This window comes from Dendropsophus ebraccatus, chromosome 7 (assembly GCF_027789765.1).
Source record: "Dendropsophus ebraccatus isolate aDenEbr1 chromosome 7, aDenEbr1.pat, whole genome shotgun sequence".
NCBI lineage: Eukaryota > Metazoa > Chordata > Amphibia > Anura > Hylidae > Dendropsophus > Dendropsophus ebraccatus.
This window is the reverse complement of record NC_091460.1, coordinates 31,459,341-31,474,724: the sequence shown is the minus strand read 5'-3', so window position 1 is coordinate 31,474,724 and position 15,384 is coordinate 31,459,341. Positions and strand designations below refer to the sequence as shown.

The following is a 15,384-nucleotide window of genomic DNA, read 5'->3' as shown; positions in this document are numbered from 1 at the left end:
CTATGGCTGATACTAGTGCTGCTAAGCTTATTTTAAAAACCAACGTCAGGATGTTGGCATATAATTTGATCAAACCATACCGCCTGTGTACCACGTGCAGGTCTCCTGGTTCACACGGGTCCGGTCGGTGGCCGCTAACCCTGCAAAGTGTGCACCTGCAGGGAAGGGAGGCCATGGAATGGCCCTGCAACCCCAATGTCACAGGACCAAATCCAAAATGCCCCACCAATACCCAGCCAGCACCACCGGCGGAGAAGGCTGCCCCCAAACAACACAAGTATAAATATGGTATTGCACTCACCACCACTGCTGCAAACAGAATGGGAAAAACATGGAGGTACTGACATTTGAGCACAGGTATATTCTGCTGATTTGGGTCACGTGGGTCTTATAAAGGGGAGTGCCAGCTGCCCAGAAAAGGGAGAAATTTAAAACACGACATGGAGAGAGAGGAGCGGCTGCACATCACACCCATGGCTGAGGCTAGTGCTGCTAAGCTTATTTTAAAAACCAACATCAGGATGTTGGCATATAATTTGATCAAACCATATCGCCCCGTGTACCACGTGCAGGTCTCCTGGTTCACATTGGTCCCTACGCTAACTCCACACTGTGTCGGTCGGTGGCCGCTAACCCCGTGTCATAACTACTATAATACTGCTTCTATAAACAAGAATATAACTGCTATAATACTGCTCCTATATACAAGAATATAACTACTATAATACTGCTCCTATATACAAGAATATAACTACTATAATACTGCCGCTATATACAAGAATATATCTACTATAATACTGCCCCCTATATACAAGAATATAACTACTATAATACTGCTCTTATATACTAGAATATAACTACTATAATACTGCTCCTATATACAAGAATATAACTACTATAATACTGCCGCTATGTACAAAAATATAACTACTATAATACTATTCCAATATACAAGAATATAACTACTATAATACTGCTCCTTTTTACAAGAATATAACAACTATAATACTGCTCCTATATACAAGAATATAACTACTATAATACTGCTCCTATATACAGGAATATAACTACTATAATACTGCTCCTATATACAGGAATATAACTACTATAAGGCTGTGTTCACACTACGTATATTTCAGTCAGTATTGCAACCAAAACCAGGAGTGGATTAAAAACACAGAAAGGATCTGTTCACACAATGTTGAAATTGAGTGGATGGCCGCCATATAACAGTAAATAACGGCCATTATTTCAATACAACAGCCGTTGTTCTAAAATAACAGCAAATATTTGCCATTAAATGGCGGCCATCCACTCAATTTCAACATTGTGTGAATAGATCCTTTCTGTGTTTTTAATCCACTCCTGCTTTTGGTTGCAATACTGACTGAAATATACGTTGTGTGAACGCAGCCTAAGGCTATTTTCACACTGCGTATATATCCGGCCGCATATTTTCACTGCCGGACATATACGCGGTAAACTCCGGCCAGAGATTTACGCTACTTGCGGCCGGCTACGTACGGACCGCGAACTTACGCCCGAAGTCTACTTACGCTTCCCGAGCGCCCTACGTAGCGATCTGACAGCGGTCTTTTACTTGGAAAGCTTCGCCTAGCCCCGGACACCCCACAGAACCTTTTGGATCGGCACAAAAAGCTGCAAAAATGAAGAAATCACCACTCCGTACGGGACCGCATGTTACGCTATGGGCGTAAGTTACGGCATTTTCGTCCGCAAACAATGGTCTGGTTCATTTTTTTATGCCGCCGCGTACGATCCAGGCGTAAGTTCGTATGTAGTGTGAACTGTGCGGCCGTACTTCGTATACTTTCCATTATACGCAAACTACGTAAGTCTCCGGCCGCTTATTCACGGAACGCGCTACGGACGGAAACTTACGTAGTGTGAACATAGCCTAAAGCTGGGTTCACACTACGTATATTTCAGTCAGTATTTTGGTCCTCATTTTGCAACCAAAACCAGGAGTGGATTAAAAACACAGAAAGGATCTGTTCACACAATGGTGAAATTGAGTGGATGGCCGCCATATAACAGTAAATAACGGCCATTATTTCAATATAACAGCCGTTGTTCTAAAATAACAGCAAATATTTGCCATTAAATGACGGCCATCCACTCAATTACACCATTGTGTGAACAGATCCTTTCTGTGTCCTGTAATATACTGTATGAGACAGTACAGGTATGGGCAGTAGGTCTGTCTTGATATATATAGTATAATGGCCCTATTCCACGGAACGTTTGTCGTTCATAAATTCGCTAAAACGACCGCTCGTTAACGATAATCGTTCCGTGGAATAGATGTAAACGATCGAACGACTACAGCAAAATCGTCGTTCAGTCGTTATAAAATGTTTTTCAACATGTCGAAAAAAAATCGTTAGTCTTTCAACGATAATTCGCTAATCGTTTTGTTGAATTAGAAATCGTGAAATCGTTCACCCAATGTGTTGAAAAACTAGGTGTGTTGTATTCAAATTATCACCCCGGCGAACGTTTTAAACGAGCATGTAACGACCGCAAAGTAATCGTTATCGTTCACGTGTTATATGTTGTCGTTCGCAAAATATAGTCGTGAATTAATCGTTAACGAGCGGTCGTTTTAGCGAATTTATGAACGACAAATGTTCCGTGGAATAGGGCCATTAGACAAAACAGTATGGGGGGCAGGTCTGTCCTGATATATATAGTATTAGACAGTACAGCATGGGCGGTAGGTCTGTCCTGATATATATAGTATTAGACAATACAGTATGGGAGGTAGGTCTGTCCTGTGATATACTGTATTAGACAGTACAGGATTGGTAGTAGGTCTGTCCTGTAATATACTGTATTAGACACTACAGTATGGGAGGTAGGTCTGTCCTGTGATATACTGTATTAGACAGTACAGGATTGGTGGTAGGTCTGTCCTGTAATATACTGTATTAGACAGTACAGGATTGGCGGTAGGTCTGTCCTGTAATATACTGTATTAGACAGTACAGGATTGGCGGTAGGTCTGTCCTGTAATATACTGTATTAGACAGTACAGGATTGGCGGTAGGTCTGTCCTGTAATATACTGTATTAGACAGTACAGGATTGGCGGTAGGTCTGTCCTGTAATATACTGTATTAGACAGTACAGGATTGGCGGTAGGTCTGTCCTGTAATATACTGTATTAGACAGTACAGGATTGGCGGTAGGTCTGTCCTGTAATATACTGTATTAGACAGTACAGGATTGGCGGTAGGTCTGTCCTGTAATATACTGTATTAGACAGTACAGGATTGGCAGTAGGTCTGTCCTGTAAAATTACTCTATGGGCCGTGAACCAGTTATAGTCTATCCCGACGATCTTCCATTAATATCTGAAATTAGAGAACCCCTTTAAGTAGAGATTGAAGGTTTATGCACAGCCACCTCCCTTATATATATCCCTTGAATGGGGTCTGGGTGCTAGAGAGTTTTAGGGAATTCTAGCAGGATATCACAGTACCCCTATCTACCAGAGGTGGCAGTAGAGAGCAGTAACTGTTGGGAGGGAGTTGGGACACCACCATACATTATATACAGATGGTAAAACCTGACAGTACATGTAACATGTATGGGCACGGTTAGAGCTTGCTCATACATCTGGCTAGCATCCATCGATTTGTGGCTTAGAATGTAGGATTTTTGGCCGGTACGTGACCATAGCACCGCGACCTTCTGCCATTTATTATCATTATTATGATAATTATCTATTGCTTAATCACAGTATAATGTGCAGATAAAATAGTTCTCTTCATGATCAATATTAATACAATAGTCGGATGAATAAGGTAATTGAAACTATGGTATTATAACATTCAGGCCGATCTATAGATTAACTGTGTCTGCAGGAATCTGGAACATTGCCCGTTCCTGGGTGTAAGTCGAGTTGTCTATTGTTCCAGCTTCATAGGAAAGGCTAATGAGGTATAAGGCTCAGCCAGCAGAGAGACACCCTGCAATGAGACAACACGCAGAGACACCCTGAAAAGAGACATAACACAGACACCCTGCAAAGAGACATAACACAGACACCCTGCAAAGAGACATAACACAGACACCCTGCAAACAGACATCCAACATAGAGCCCCCCACACACACACACAAACAGACACCCTGCAAAGAGACAGAGGGCGGGTGTCTCCTAAAATCATAGATGACTGGTGTATGAGGCGTCTGATGGACCATCCTTTACAGCAAGAAAGAACTGGAGGCTTAGGGCCCTATTCCATGGGACAACTGTCGTTCATTTTATCGTTAAATTGTTCGAATCTAAACGATAATTGTTCGTTTGAATAGCAGTTAACGATTAACGACCGAACGAGAAAACGTTCGCTTAATAAGACCTGGACCCATTTTTATTGTTGCTCGTTCGCAAATCGTTTGCATTGAATAATATGACATTCGGTCGTTCGCAGTAGTGACGATCATAAGTAATGATTATCGTTCCATGTAAATGGGTGAATGATTTCAGGTCTTTCGCAATAGCGGTCGTTTGGATCGTTTATCGTTAACGATTATGCGAACGATAATCGTCCCGTGGAATAGGGGCCTTATTCCCCCGTCCTGCACTGCACGGATACTACAGACAGGGAAGTCCTGTAATGGAGTGCTTACCCGCCCAGCATGATGTATCAGTATCCTGCTGGGAGCGGGGAAACTGTTGGAATGTGGCACAGTGACAGAGCCTGGTATAGAGTCTATCCTCCTCATAGCTGACCATTATACAGACTATCCTCCCAATAGCTGACCATTCTGCAGTCTATACTCCTCATAGCTGATCATTATAGTCTATCCTCCCCATAGCTGATCATTATAGTCTGTCCTCCGCATAGCTGACCATTATACAGTCTATCCTCCTCATCGCTGATCCTTATACAGTCTATCCTCCCCATAGCTGATCATTATAGTCTGTCCTCCCCATAGCCATAGCTGATCATTATAGTCTGTCCTCCCCATAGCTGACCATTCTAGTCTATCCTCCCCATAGCTGATCATTATAGTCTGTCCTCCCTATAGCTGACCATTCTACAGTCTATCCTCCCCATAGCTGATCATTATAGTCTATCCTCCCCATAGCTGACCATTCTACAGTCTATCCTCCCCATAGCTGATCATTATAGTCTATCCTCCCCATAGCTGATCATTATAGTCTGTCCTCCCTATAGCTGACCATTCTACAGTCTATCCTCCCCATAGCTGACCATTCTACAGTCTATCCTCCCCATAGCTGATCATTATAGTCTGCCCTCCCCATAGCTGACCATTCTACAGTCTATCCTCCCCATAGCTGACCATTCTACAGTCTATCCTCCCCATAGCTGATCATTATAGTCTGCCCTCCCCATAGCTGACCATTCTACAGTCTATCCTCCCCATAGCTGATTATTATAGTCTGCCCTCCCCATAGCTGACCATTCTACAGTCTATCCTCCCTATAGCTGATCATTATACAGTCTATCCTATTTATAGCTGACCATTCTAGTGTATCCTCCCTTACAGCTGATCATCATACAATTTATCCTCCTCATAACTGATCATTATAGTCTATCTTCCTCATAACTGATCATTATATAGTCTTTCCTCCTCATAGCTGATCATTACAATCTATCCTCCCTATAGCTGGCCATTATACAGTCTATCCTCCTCATCGCTGATCATTATACAGTCTATCCTCCTCATAGCTGACCATTATAGTCTATCCTCCCCATAGCTGATCATTATACAGTCTATCCTCCCCATAGCTGATCCTTATACAGTCTATCCTCCTCATAGCTGACCATTCTACATTCTATCCTCCTCATAGCTGATCCTTATACAATCTATCCTCCTCATAGCTGACATTATACAGTCTATCCTCTCCATAGCTGATCCTTATACAATCTATCCTCCTCTTAGCTGACATTATACAGTCTATCCTCCTCATAGCTGACATTATACAGTCTATCCTCCTCATAGCTGCATTGTACAGTCTATCCTCCTCATAGCTGACATTATACAGTCTATCCTCCTCATAGCTGATGTTTTACAGTCTATCCTCCCAATAGCTGACCATTATACAGTCTATCCTGCCAATAGCTGACCATTGTACAGTCTATCCTCCTCATAGCTGACATTATACAGTCTATCCTCCTCATAGCTGACATTATACAGTCTATCCTCCCAATAGCTGACCATTGTACAGTCTATCCTCCTCATAGCTGATCATTAGACAGTCTATCCTCCTCATAGCTGACATTATACAGTCTATCCTCCCAATAGCTGACCATTGTACAGTCTATCCTCCTCATAGCTGATCATTAGACAGTCTATCCTCCTCATAGCTGCATTGTACAGTCTATCCTCCTCATAGCTGACATTATACAGTCTATCCTCCTCATAGCTGACGTTTTACAGTCTATCCTCCCAATAGCTGACCATTATAGTCTATCCTGCCAATAGCTGACCATTGTACAGTCTATCCTCCTCATAGCTGATATTATACAGTCTATCCTCCCAATAGCTGACCATTATACAGTCTATCCTCCTCATAGCTGATCCTTAGACAGTCTATCCTCCTCATAGCTGATATTATACAGTCTATCCTCCCAATAGCTGACCATTATACAGTCTATCCTCCTCATAGCTGACATTATACAGTCTATCCTCCCCATAGCTGACAATATACAGTCTATCCTCCCAATAGCTGACCATTGTACAGTCTATCCTCCCCATAGCTGATCATTATACAGTCTATCCTTGCTCTGGATCAGCACCTAAGATAGCTTCTCCTGGTATAAGACGTCTATGAGGAGGAGTAGCCTCTCTGGGTTGGCTCACACATACAGCCGCCATACTGATGAGGCCGCCCAGTATGTATACTATGTATGATAGAGGAGTAGGGGAAGCTACTCGGGGTCTCCATGGAGACGCTCCCGGGACGGTCCACTGAGGCTTCACGAGGTGGCAGATAGCTCTCCCCCCGTAGACCCCTCATAGTGGTCGCTTCTAGTATGGAGCGCGGCGCCCACGTGACCGCGGTTAGCCCCGCCCCCGGGTCAGGCCTGGCAGCTCGGTGACGACATCCGAGTGAGTGGAGGAGAGAGTCCCCGGACTGGAGAGCGCCGGCCCCGGGAGAGACATGCGGACTGCGGGGCTGCTGCTCATCCTGCTCCGGCTGTCCCTGATACCGCTGCTGGAGGCCAAGGAGTGTGAGAAGCCTTGTGTGAACGGAGTCTGCCAGCCCAGCAGCGGCCAGTGCCAGTGTGATCCCGGCTGGACCGGAGAACAGTGCCAGCACTGCGGGGGCCGCTTCATGTGAGTCCTCCCTCATGTGTGTCCACAGAACCGGGCTGTATACTGTCTATATACAGTGTACTGGGTGCAGGGTGTGTGTGTACAGTGTGTGTGTGTGTGTGTGTGTGTGTGTGTGTGTGTACAGTGTGTGTGTGTGTGTGTGTGTACAGTGTGTGTGTGTACAGTGTGTATATTACATGGAGGAGCTGTGTGTGTACTGTGTGTATATTACATGGAGGAGCTGTGTGTGTACAGTGTGTATATTACATGGAGGAGCTGTGTGTATACAGTGTGTATATTACATGGAGAAGCTGTGTGTACAGTGTGTATATTACATGGAGGAGCTGTGTGTGTACAGTGTGTATATTACATGGAGGAGCTGTGTGTGTACAGTGTGTATATTACATGGAGGAGCTGTGTGTATACAGTGTGTATATTACATGGAGGAGCTATGTGTACAGTGTGTATATTACATGGAGGAGCTGTGTGTGTATAGTACATGGAGGAGCTGTGTGTGTACAGTGTATATTACATGGAGGAGCTGTGTGTGTATATTACATGGAGGAGCTGTGTGTATACAGTGTGTATATTACATGGAGGAGCTGTGTGTGTACAGTGTGTATATTACATGGAGGAGCTGTGTGTGTACAGTGTGTATATTACATGGAGGAGCTGTGTGTGTACAGTGTGTATATTACATGGAGGAGCTGTGTGTGTACAGTGTGTATATTACATGGAGGAGCTGTGTGTGTACAGTGTGTATATTACATGGAGGAGCTGTGTGTACAGTGTGTATATTACATGGAGGAGCTGTGTGTGTACAGTGTGTATATTACATGGAGAAGCTGTGTGCACAGTGTGTATATTACATGGAGGAGCTGTGTGTACAATGTGTATATTACATGGAGGAGCTGTGTGTGTATAGTACATGGAGGAGCTGTGTGTGTACAGTGTATATTACATGGAGGAGCTGTGTGTATACAGTGTGTATATTACATGGAGGAGCTGTGTGTACAGTGTGTATATTACATGGAGGAGCTGTGTGTGTATAGTACATGGAGGAGCTGTGTGTGTACAGTGTATATTACATGGAGGAGCTGTGTGTGTATATTACATGGAGGAGCTGTGTGTATACAGTGTGTATATTACATGGAGGAGCTGTGTGTACAGTGTGTATATTACATGGAGGAGCTGTTTGTGTACAGTGTGTATATTACAAGGAGGAGCTCTGTGTGTACAGTGTGTATATTACATGAAGGAGCTGTGAGTGTACAGTGTGTATATTACATGGAGGAGCTGTGTGTGTACAGTGTGTATATTACATGGAGGAGCTGTGTGTGTACAGTGTGTATCTTACATGGAGGAGCTGTGTGTGTACTGTGTGTATATATTACATGGAGGAGCTGTGTGTGTTCTGTGTGTATATATTACATGGAGGAGCTGTGTGTGAACAGTGTATATTACATGGAGGAGCTGTGTGTGTGTACAGTGTGTATATTACATGGAGGAGCTGTGTGTGTACAGTGTGTATATTACATGGATGAGCTGTGTGTGTACAGTGTGTGTATATTAGATGGAGGAGCTGTGTGTGTACAGTGTGTATATTACATGGAGGAGCTGTGTGTGTACAGTGTGTATATTACATGGAGGAGCTGTGTGTACAGTGTATATTACATGGAGGAGCTGTGTGTGTACAGTGTGTATATTACATGGAGGAGCTGTGTGTGTACAGTGTGTATATTACATGGAGGAGCTGTGTGTGTACAGTGTGTATATTACATGGAGGAGCTGTGTGTGTACAGTGTGTATATTACATGGAGGAGCTGTGTGTGTACAGTGGTATATACATGGAGGAGCTGTGTGTGTACAGTGTGTATATTACATGGAGAAGCTGTGTGCACAGTGTGTATATTACATGGAGGAGCTGTGTGTACAATGTGTATATTACATGGAGGAGCTGTGTGTGTATATTACATGGAGGAGCTGTGTGTATACAGTGTGTATATTACATGGAGGAGCTGTGTGTACAGTGTGTATATTACATGGAGGAGCTGTTTGTGTACAGTGTGTATATTACAAGGAGGAGCTCTGTGTGTACAGTGTGTATATTACATGAAGGAGCTGTGAGTGTACAGTGTGTATATTACATGGAGGAGCTGTGTGTGTACAGTGTGTATATTACATGGAGGAGCTGTGTGTACAGTGTGTATATTACATGGAGGAGCTGTGTGTGTACAGTGTGTATATTACATGGAGAAGCTGTGTGCACAGTGTGTATATTACATGGAGGAGCTGTGTGTACAATGTGTATATTACATGGAGGAGCTGTGTGTGTATATTACATGGAGGAGCTGTGTGTATACAGTGTGTATATTACATGGAGGAGCTGTGTGTGTACAGTGTGTATATTACATGGAGGAGCTGTGTGTGTACAGTGTGTATATTACAGTGGAGGAGCTCGTGTGGTGTACAGTGTGTATATTACATGAAGGAGCTGTGTGTGTTACAGTGTGTATAGTAAAATGGAGGGAGCATGTGTGTATTATTACATGGAGGAGCTGTGTGTGTACAGTGTGTATATTACATGGAGGAGCTGTGTGTGTACAGTGTGTATCTTACATGGAGGAGCTGTGTGTGTACAGTGTGTATATTACATGGAGGAGCTGTGTGTGTACAGTGTGTATCTTACATGGAGGAGCTGTGTGTGTACTGTGTGTATATTACATGGAGGAGCTGTGTGTGTACAGTGTATATTACATGAAGGAGCTGTGTGTATACAGTGTGTATATTACATGGAGGAGCTGTGTGTGTTCTGTGTGTATATATTACATGGAGGAGCTGTGTGTGTACAGTGTGTATATTACATGGAGGAGCTGTGTGTGTGTACAGTGTGTATATTACATGGAGGAGCTGTGTGTGTACAGTGTGTATATTACATGGAGGAGCTGTGTGTGTACAGTGTGTGTATATTAGATGGAGGAGCTGTGTGTGTACAGTGTGTATATTACATGGAGGAGCTGTGTGTGTACAGTGTGTATATTACATGGAGGAGCTGTGTGTGTACAGTGTGTATATTACATGGAGGAGCTGTGTGTACAGTGTGTATATTACATGGAGGAGCTGTGTGTGTACAGTGTGTATATTACATGGAGGAGCTGTGTGTGTACAGTGTGTATATTACATGGAGGAGCTGTGTGTGTACAGTGTGTATATTACATGGAGGAGCTGTGTGTGTACAGTGTGTATATTACATGGAGGAGCTGTGTGTGTACAGTGTGTATATTACATGGAGGAGCTGTGTGTGTACAGTGTGTATATTACATGGAGGAGCTGTGTGTGTACAGTGTATATATTACATGGAGGAGCTGTGTGTGTACAGTGTGTGTATATTACATGGAGGAGCTGTGTGTGTACAGTGTGTATCTTACATGGAGGAGCTGTGTGTGTACTGTGTGTATATTACATGGAGGAGCTGTGTGTATATATTACATGGAGGAGCTGTGTGTGTACAGTGTATAGTACATGGAGGAGCTGTGTGTGTACAGTGTGTATATTACATGGAGGAGCTGTGTGTGTACAGTGTGTATATTACATGGAGGAGCTGTGTGTGTGTACAGTGTGTATATTACATGGAGGAGCTGTGTGTACAGTGTGTATATTACATGGAGGAGCTGTGTGTACAGTGTGTATATTACATGGAGGAGCTGTGTGTACTGTGTGTATATTACATGGAGGAGCTGTGTGTGTACAGTGTGTGTATTACATGGAGGAGCTGTGTGTATATTACATGGAGGAGCTGTGTGTGTGCACAGTGTGTATATTACATGGAGAAGCTGTGTGTACAGTGTGTATATTACATGGAGGAGCTGTGTGTGTACAGTGTGTATCTTACATGGAGGAGCTGTGTGTGTACAGTGTGTATATTACATGGAGGAGCTGTGTGTGTACAGTGTGTATATTACATGGAGGAGCTGTGTGTGTACAGTGTGTATATTACATGGAGGAGCTGTGTGTGTACAGTGTATATTACATGGAGGAGCTGTGTGTGTACAGTGTATATTACATGGAGGAGCTGTGTGTACAGTGTGTATATTACATGGAGGAGCTGTGTGTACAGTGTGTATATTACATGGAGGAGCTGTGTGTACAGTGTGTATATTACATGGAGGAGCTGTGTGTGTACAGTGTGTATATTACATGGAGGAGCTGTGTGTGTACAGTGTGTATTACATGGAGGAGCAGTGTGTGTACAGTGTGTATTACATGGAGGAGCAGTGTGTGTACAGTATGTATATTACATGGAGGAGCTGTGTACAGTGTGTATATTACTTGGAGGAGCTGTGTGTGTACAGTGTGTATATTACTTGGAGGAGCTGTGTGTGTATACAGTGTGTATATTACATGGAGGAGCTGTGTGTGTACATTGTGTATATTACATGGAGGAGCTGTGTGTGTACAGTGTATATTAGATGGAGGAGCTGTGTGTACAGTGTATATTACATGGAGGAGCTGTGTGTGTGTACAGTGTGTATATTACATGGAGGAGCTGTGTGTGTATATTACATGGAGGAACTGTGTGTGTACAGTGTGTATATTAATGGAGGGGCTGTGTGTGTACAGTGTGTATATTACATGGAGGAGCTGTGTGTGTACAGTGTGTATCTTACATGGAGGAGCTGTGTGTGTACAGTGTGTATCTTACATGGAGGAGCTGTGTGTGTACAGTGTGTATCTTACATGGAGGAGCTGTGTGTGTACAGTGTGTATCTTACATGGAGGAGCTGTGTGTGTACAGTGTGTATATTACATGGAGGAGCTGTGTGTGTACAGTGTGTATATTACATGGAGGAGCTGTGTGTGTACAGTGTGTATATTACATGGAGGAGCTGTGTGTGTACAGTGTGTGTATATTACATGGAGGAGCTGTGTGTGTACAGTGTGTATATTACATGGAGGAGCTGTGTGTGTACAGTGTGTATCTTACATGGAGGAGCTGTGTGTGTACTGTGTGTATATTACATGGAGGAGCTGTGTGTTTATATTACATGGAGGAGCTGTGTGTGTACAGTGTATAGTACATGGAGGAGCTGTGTGTGTACAGTGTGTATATTACATGGAGGAGCTGTGTGTGTACAGTGTGTATATTACATGGAGGAGCTGTGTGTGTACAGTGTGTATATTACATGGAGGAGCTGTGTGTGTGTACAGTGTGTATATTACATGGAGGAGCTGTGTGTAGAGTGTGTATATTACATGGAGGAGCTGTGTGTGTACAGTGTGTATATTACATGGAGGAGATGTGTGTATACAGTGTGTATATTACATGGAGGAGCTGTGTGTGTACAGTGTGTATATTACATGGAGGAGCTGTGTGTACAGTGTGTATATTACATGGAGGAGCTGTGTGTACTGTGTGTATATTACATGGAGGAGCTGTGTGTGTACAGTGTGTATATTACATGGAGGAGCTGTGTGTATATTACATGGAGGAGCTGTGTGTGTACAGTGTGTATATTACATGGAGGAGCTGTGTGTACAGTGTGTATATTACATGGAGGAGCTGTGTGTGTACAGTGTGTATTACATGGAGGAGCAGTGTGTGTACAGTGTGTATATTACATGGAGGAGCTGTGTGTGTACTGTGTGTATTACATGGAGGAGCAGTGTGTGTACAGTGTGTATATTACATGGAGGAGCTGTGTGTACAGTGTGTATATTACATGGAGGAGCTGTGTGTACAGTGTGTATATTACTTGGAGGAGCTGTGTGTGTATACAGTGTGTATATTACATGGAGGAGCTGTGTGTGTACATTGTGTATATTACATGGAGGAGCTGTGTGTGTACAGTGTATATTAGATGGAGGAGCTGTGTGTACAGTGTGTATATTACATGGAGGAGCTGTGTGTGTGTACAGTGTGTATAGTACATGGAGGAGCTGTGTGTGTATATTACATGGAGGAACTGTGTGTGTACAGTGTGTATATTAATGCAGGGCTCCAGATGGCGACCAAAATGGTCGCCAATGCGACTGATGTTTTGCAAATGGCGCCCAGATTTATTAATCTGGGCGCCATTTGCGACTGGCCCCGGCGGCGGCGCGCTGTCTCTTTAAGTATCCCCGGCTGATGCGCGGCTGATGCGCGGCTGCCGGGGGTGTCCCATTCTATCCCCGGCAGCGCGGCGCATCAGTGAGCTGCTTGGGGCCCTGACTTCCGGCACAGGAAGCGCACGTCAGAGACGCTTCCTGTGTCAGAAGTCACAGCCCCGGCGTACAGGGAACTCACTGATGCGCCGCGCTGCCGGGGATAGGACGGGACACCCCCGGCAGCCGCGCATCAGCCGGGGACAGCGTCCGAAGAAGAAGAGGATCGCCGGGGGAGCGGGTTGTCAGGTGAGTTTGTGTGTTTGTTTTTTTTAAATATTGCTTAGCATAGAGGAAAGGGGGGGGCATCTATAATGGGGGGAGAAGAGAGTGCCATCTATAATGGGGGGAAGAGAAGGGGGGGCATCTATAATGGGGGGAGAAGAGAGGCCATCTTCAAGGGGGGGAGAGGGGGCTAGCTATAAGGGGAGGGGGTATCTATAAGGGGGGGAGAAGAGGGGGCATCTATAATGGGGGGGGAGGAGGGGGCATCTATAATGGGGGAAAGAGAAGGGGGGGCATCTATAATGGGGGGAGAAGAGGGGCAATCTATAATGGGGGGAAGAGAAGGGGGGGCATCTATAATGGGGGGAGAAGAGGGGGCCATCTTCAAGGGGGGGAGAGGGGGCTAGCTATAAGGGGAGGGGGTATCTATAAGGGGGGGAGAAGAGGGGGCATCTATAATGGGGAGGAGGAGGGGGCATCTATAATGGGGGTAGAGGGGGTCATCTATAAGGGGAGGGGGTATCTATAAGGGGGGGAGAAGAGGGGGCATCTATAAGGGGGGGAGAAGAGGGGGCATCTATAATGGGGGGGAGGAAGGGGCATCTATAATGGGGGTAGAGGGGGTCATCTATAAGGGGAGGGGGCCATCTATAAGTGTAGGGCAAACTGGCTGCAGACACTGGGAGATAGATATATGCACAATTATTATTATCAGGGCCCCTCAGGTGTCTGTATTGTAGGGGGTCACTTGCATTAGTCACTAGGTGAGAGATATATCTATCTATATACACATCTTGTGGGGGGTCACTATGGCTGCAGTCATAAGTCTAGCTCAGTATGTATAGACTGTTGCAAGCTTTTAAAGGGAACCTGTCACCCCCGGTGACGGGGTGACAGGCTCCCAACCCCCCGTTAGAACCCCCTATACTCACCTCATCGCGCCGGGTCCCGCTTCTGAAGATGGTCGGGTCACGGAGATGTCAGCCGCTGCAGCCCGGCGCGCACACTGAGAGATGAGTCCAATGCTCATAGAGAATGATGGAGCGCTGGACTCTCCCGTCATTCTCTATGAGCGTTGGACTCATCTCTCAGCGCACGCCGGGCTGCAGCGGCTGAGATCTCCGTGACCCGACCATCTTCAGAAGCGGGACCCGGCGCGATGAGGTGAGTATAGGGGGTTCTAACGGGGGGTTGGGAGCCTGTCACCCCGTCACGGGGGGTGACAGGTTCCCTTTAAGATCAAGTTCAGAAGAGTAAGCCTCATTAAAAGGCTAGCCAAGTGAGGCTGAAGTACTGAGTCAGACTGTATATGGTTGTCAAGTTGCAAGTTTCCATGTTGAACATTTTCAAACTAAGAAAAGAAAGGATCTAAAGGAGGAGGAGGCTGCCGCGGCCTCTGCACACAGTAAGTCCCATGTAACATAACATTAATTTTACATGGTTTAAAATGTTGGCGACCAAATATTCTATTTGGCGCCTAAATTTTTCAGGTTAGGAGCCAATGGCTCCCAGGTAAATTTTTTAGTCTGGAGCCCTGTAATGGAGGGGCTGTGTGTGTACAGTGTGTATATTACATGGAGAAGATGTGTGTACAGTGTGTATATTACATGGAGGAGCTGTGTGTGTACAGTGTGTATATTACATGGAGGAGCTGTGTGTACAGTGTGTATATTACATGGAGGAGCTGTGTGTGTACAGTGTG

General features: G+C 44.8%; 1 protein-coding gene across 1 annotated transcript in view; it reads left to right on the top strand.

Moving 5' to 3' along the window:
• The first annotated feature begins 7,073 nt into the window (after positions 1-7,073).
• ATRN (attractin) overlaps positions 7,074-15,384 on the top strand; it is a 112,763-nt gene continuing 104,452 nt past the window's right edge. Inside the window, exon 1 of the mRNA XM_069977220.1 lies at positions 7,074-7,334. Within this exon, the coding sequence (XP_069833321.1) occupies positions 7,159-7,334 (176 nt within the window). The 5' untranslated portion in view covers positions 7,074-7,158. The remainder of the gene's footprint in view (positions 7,335-15,384) is intronic.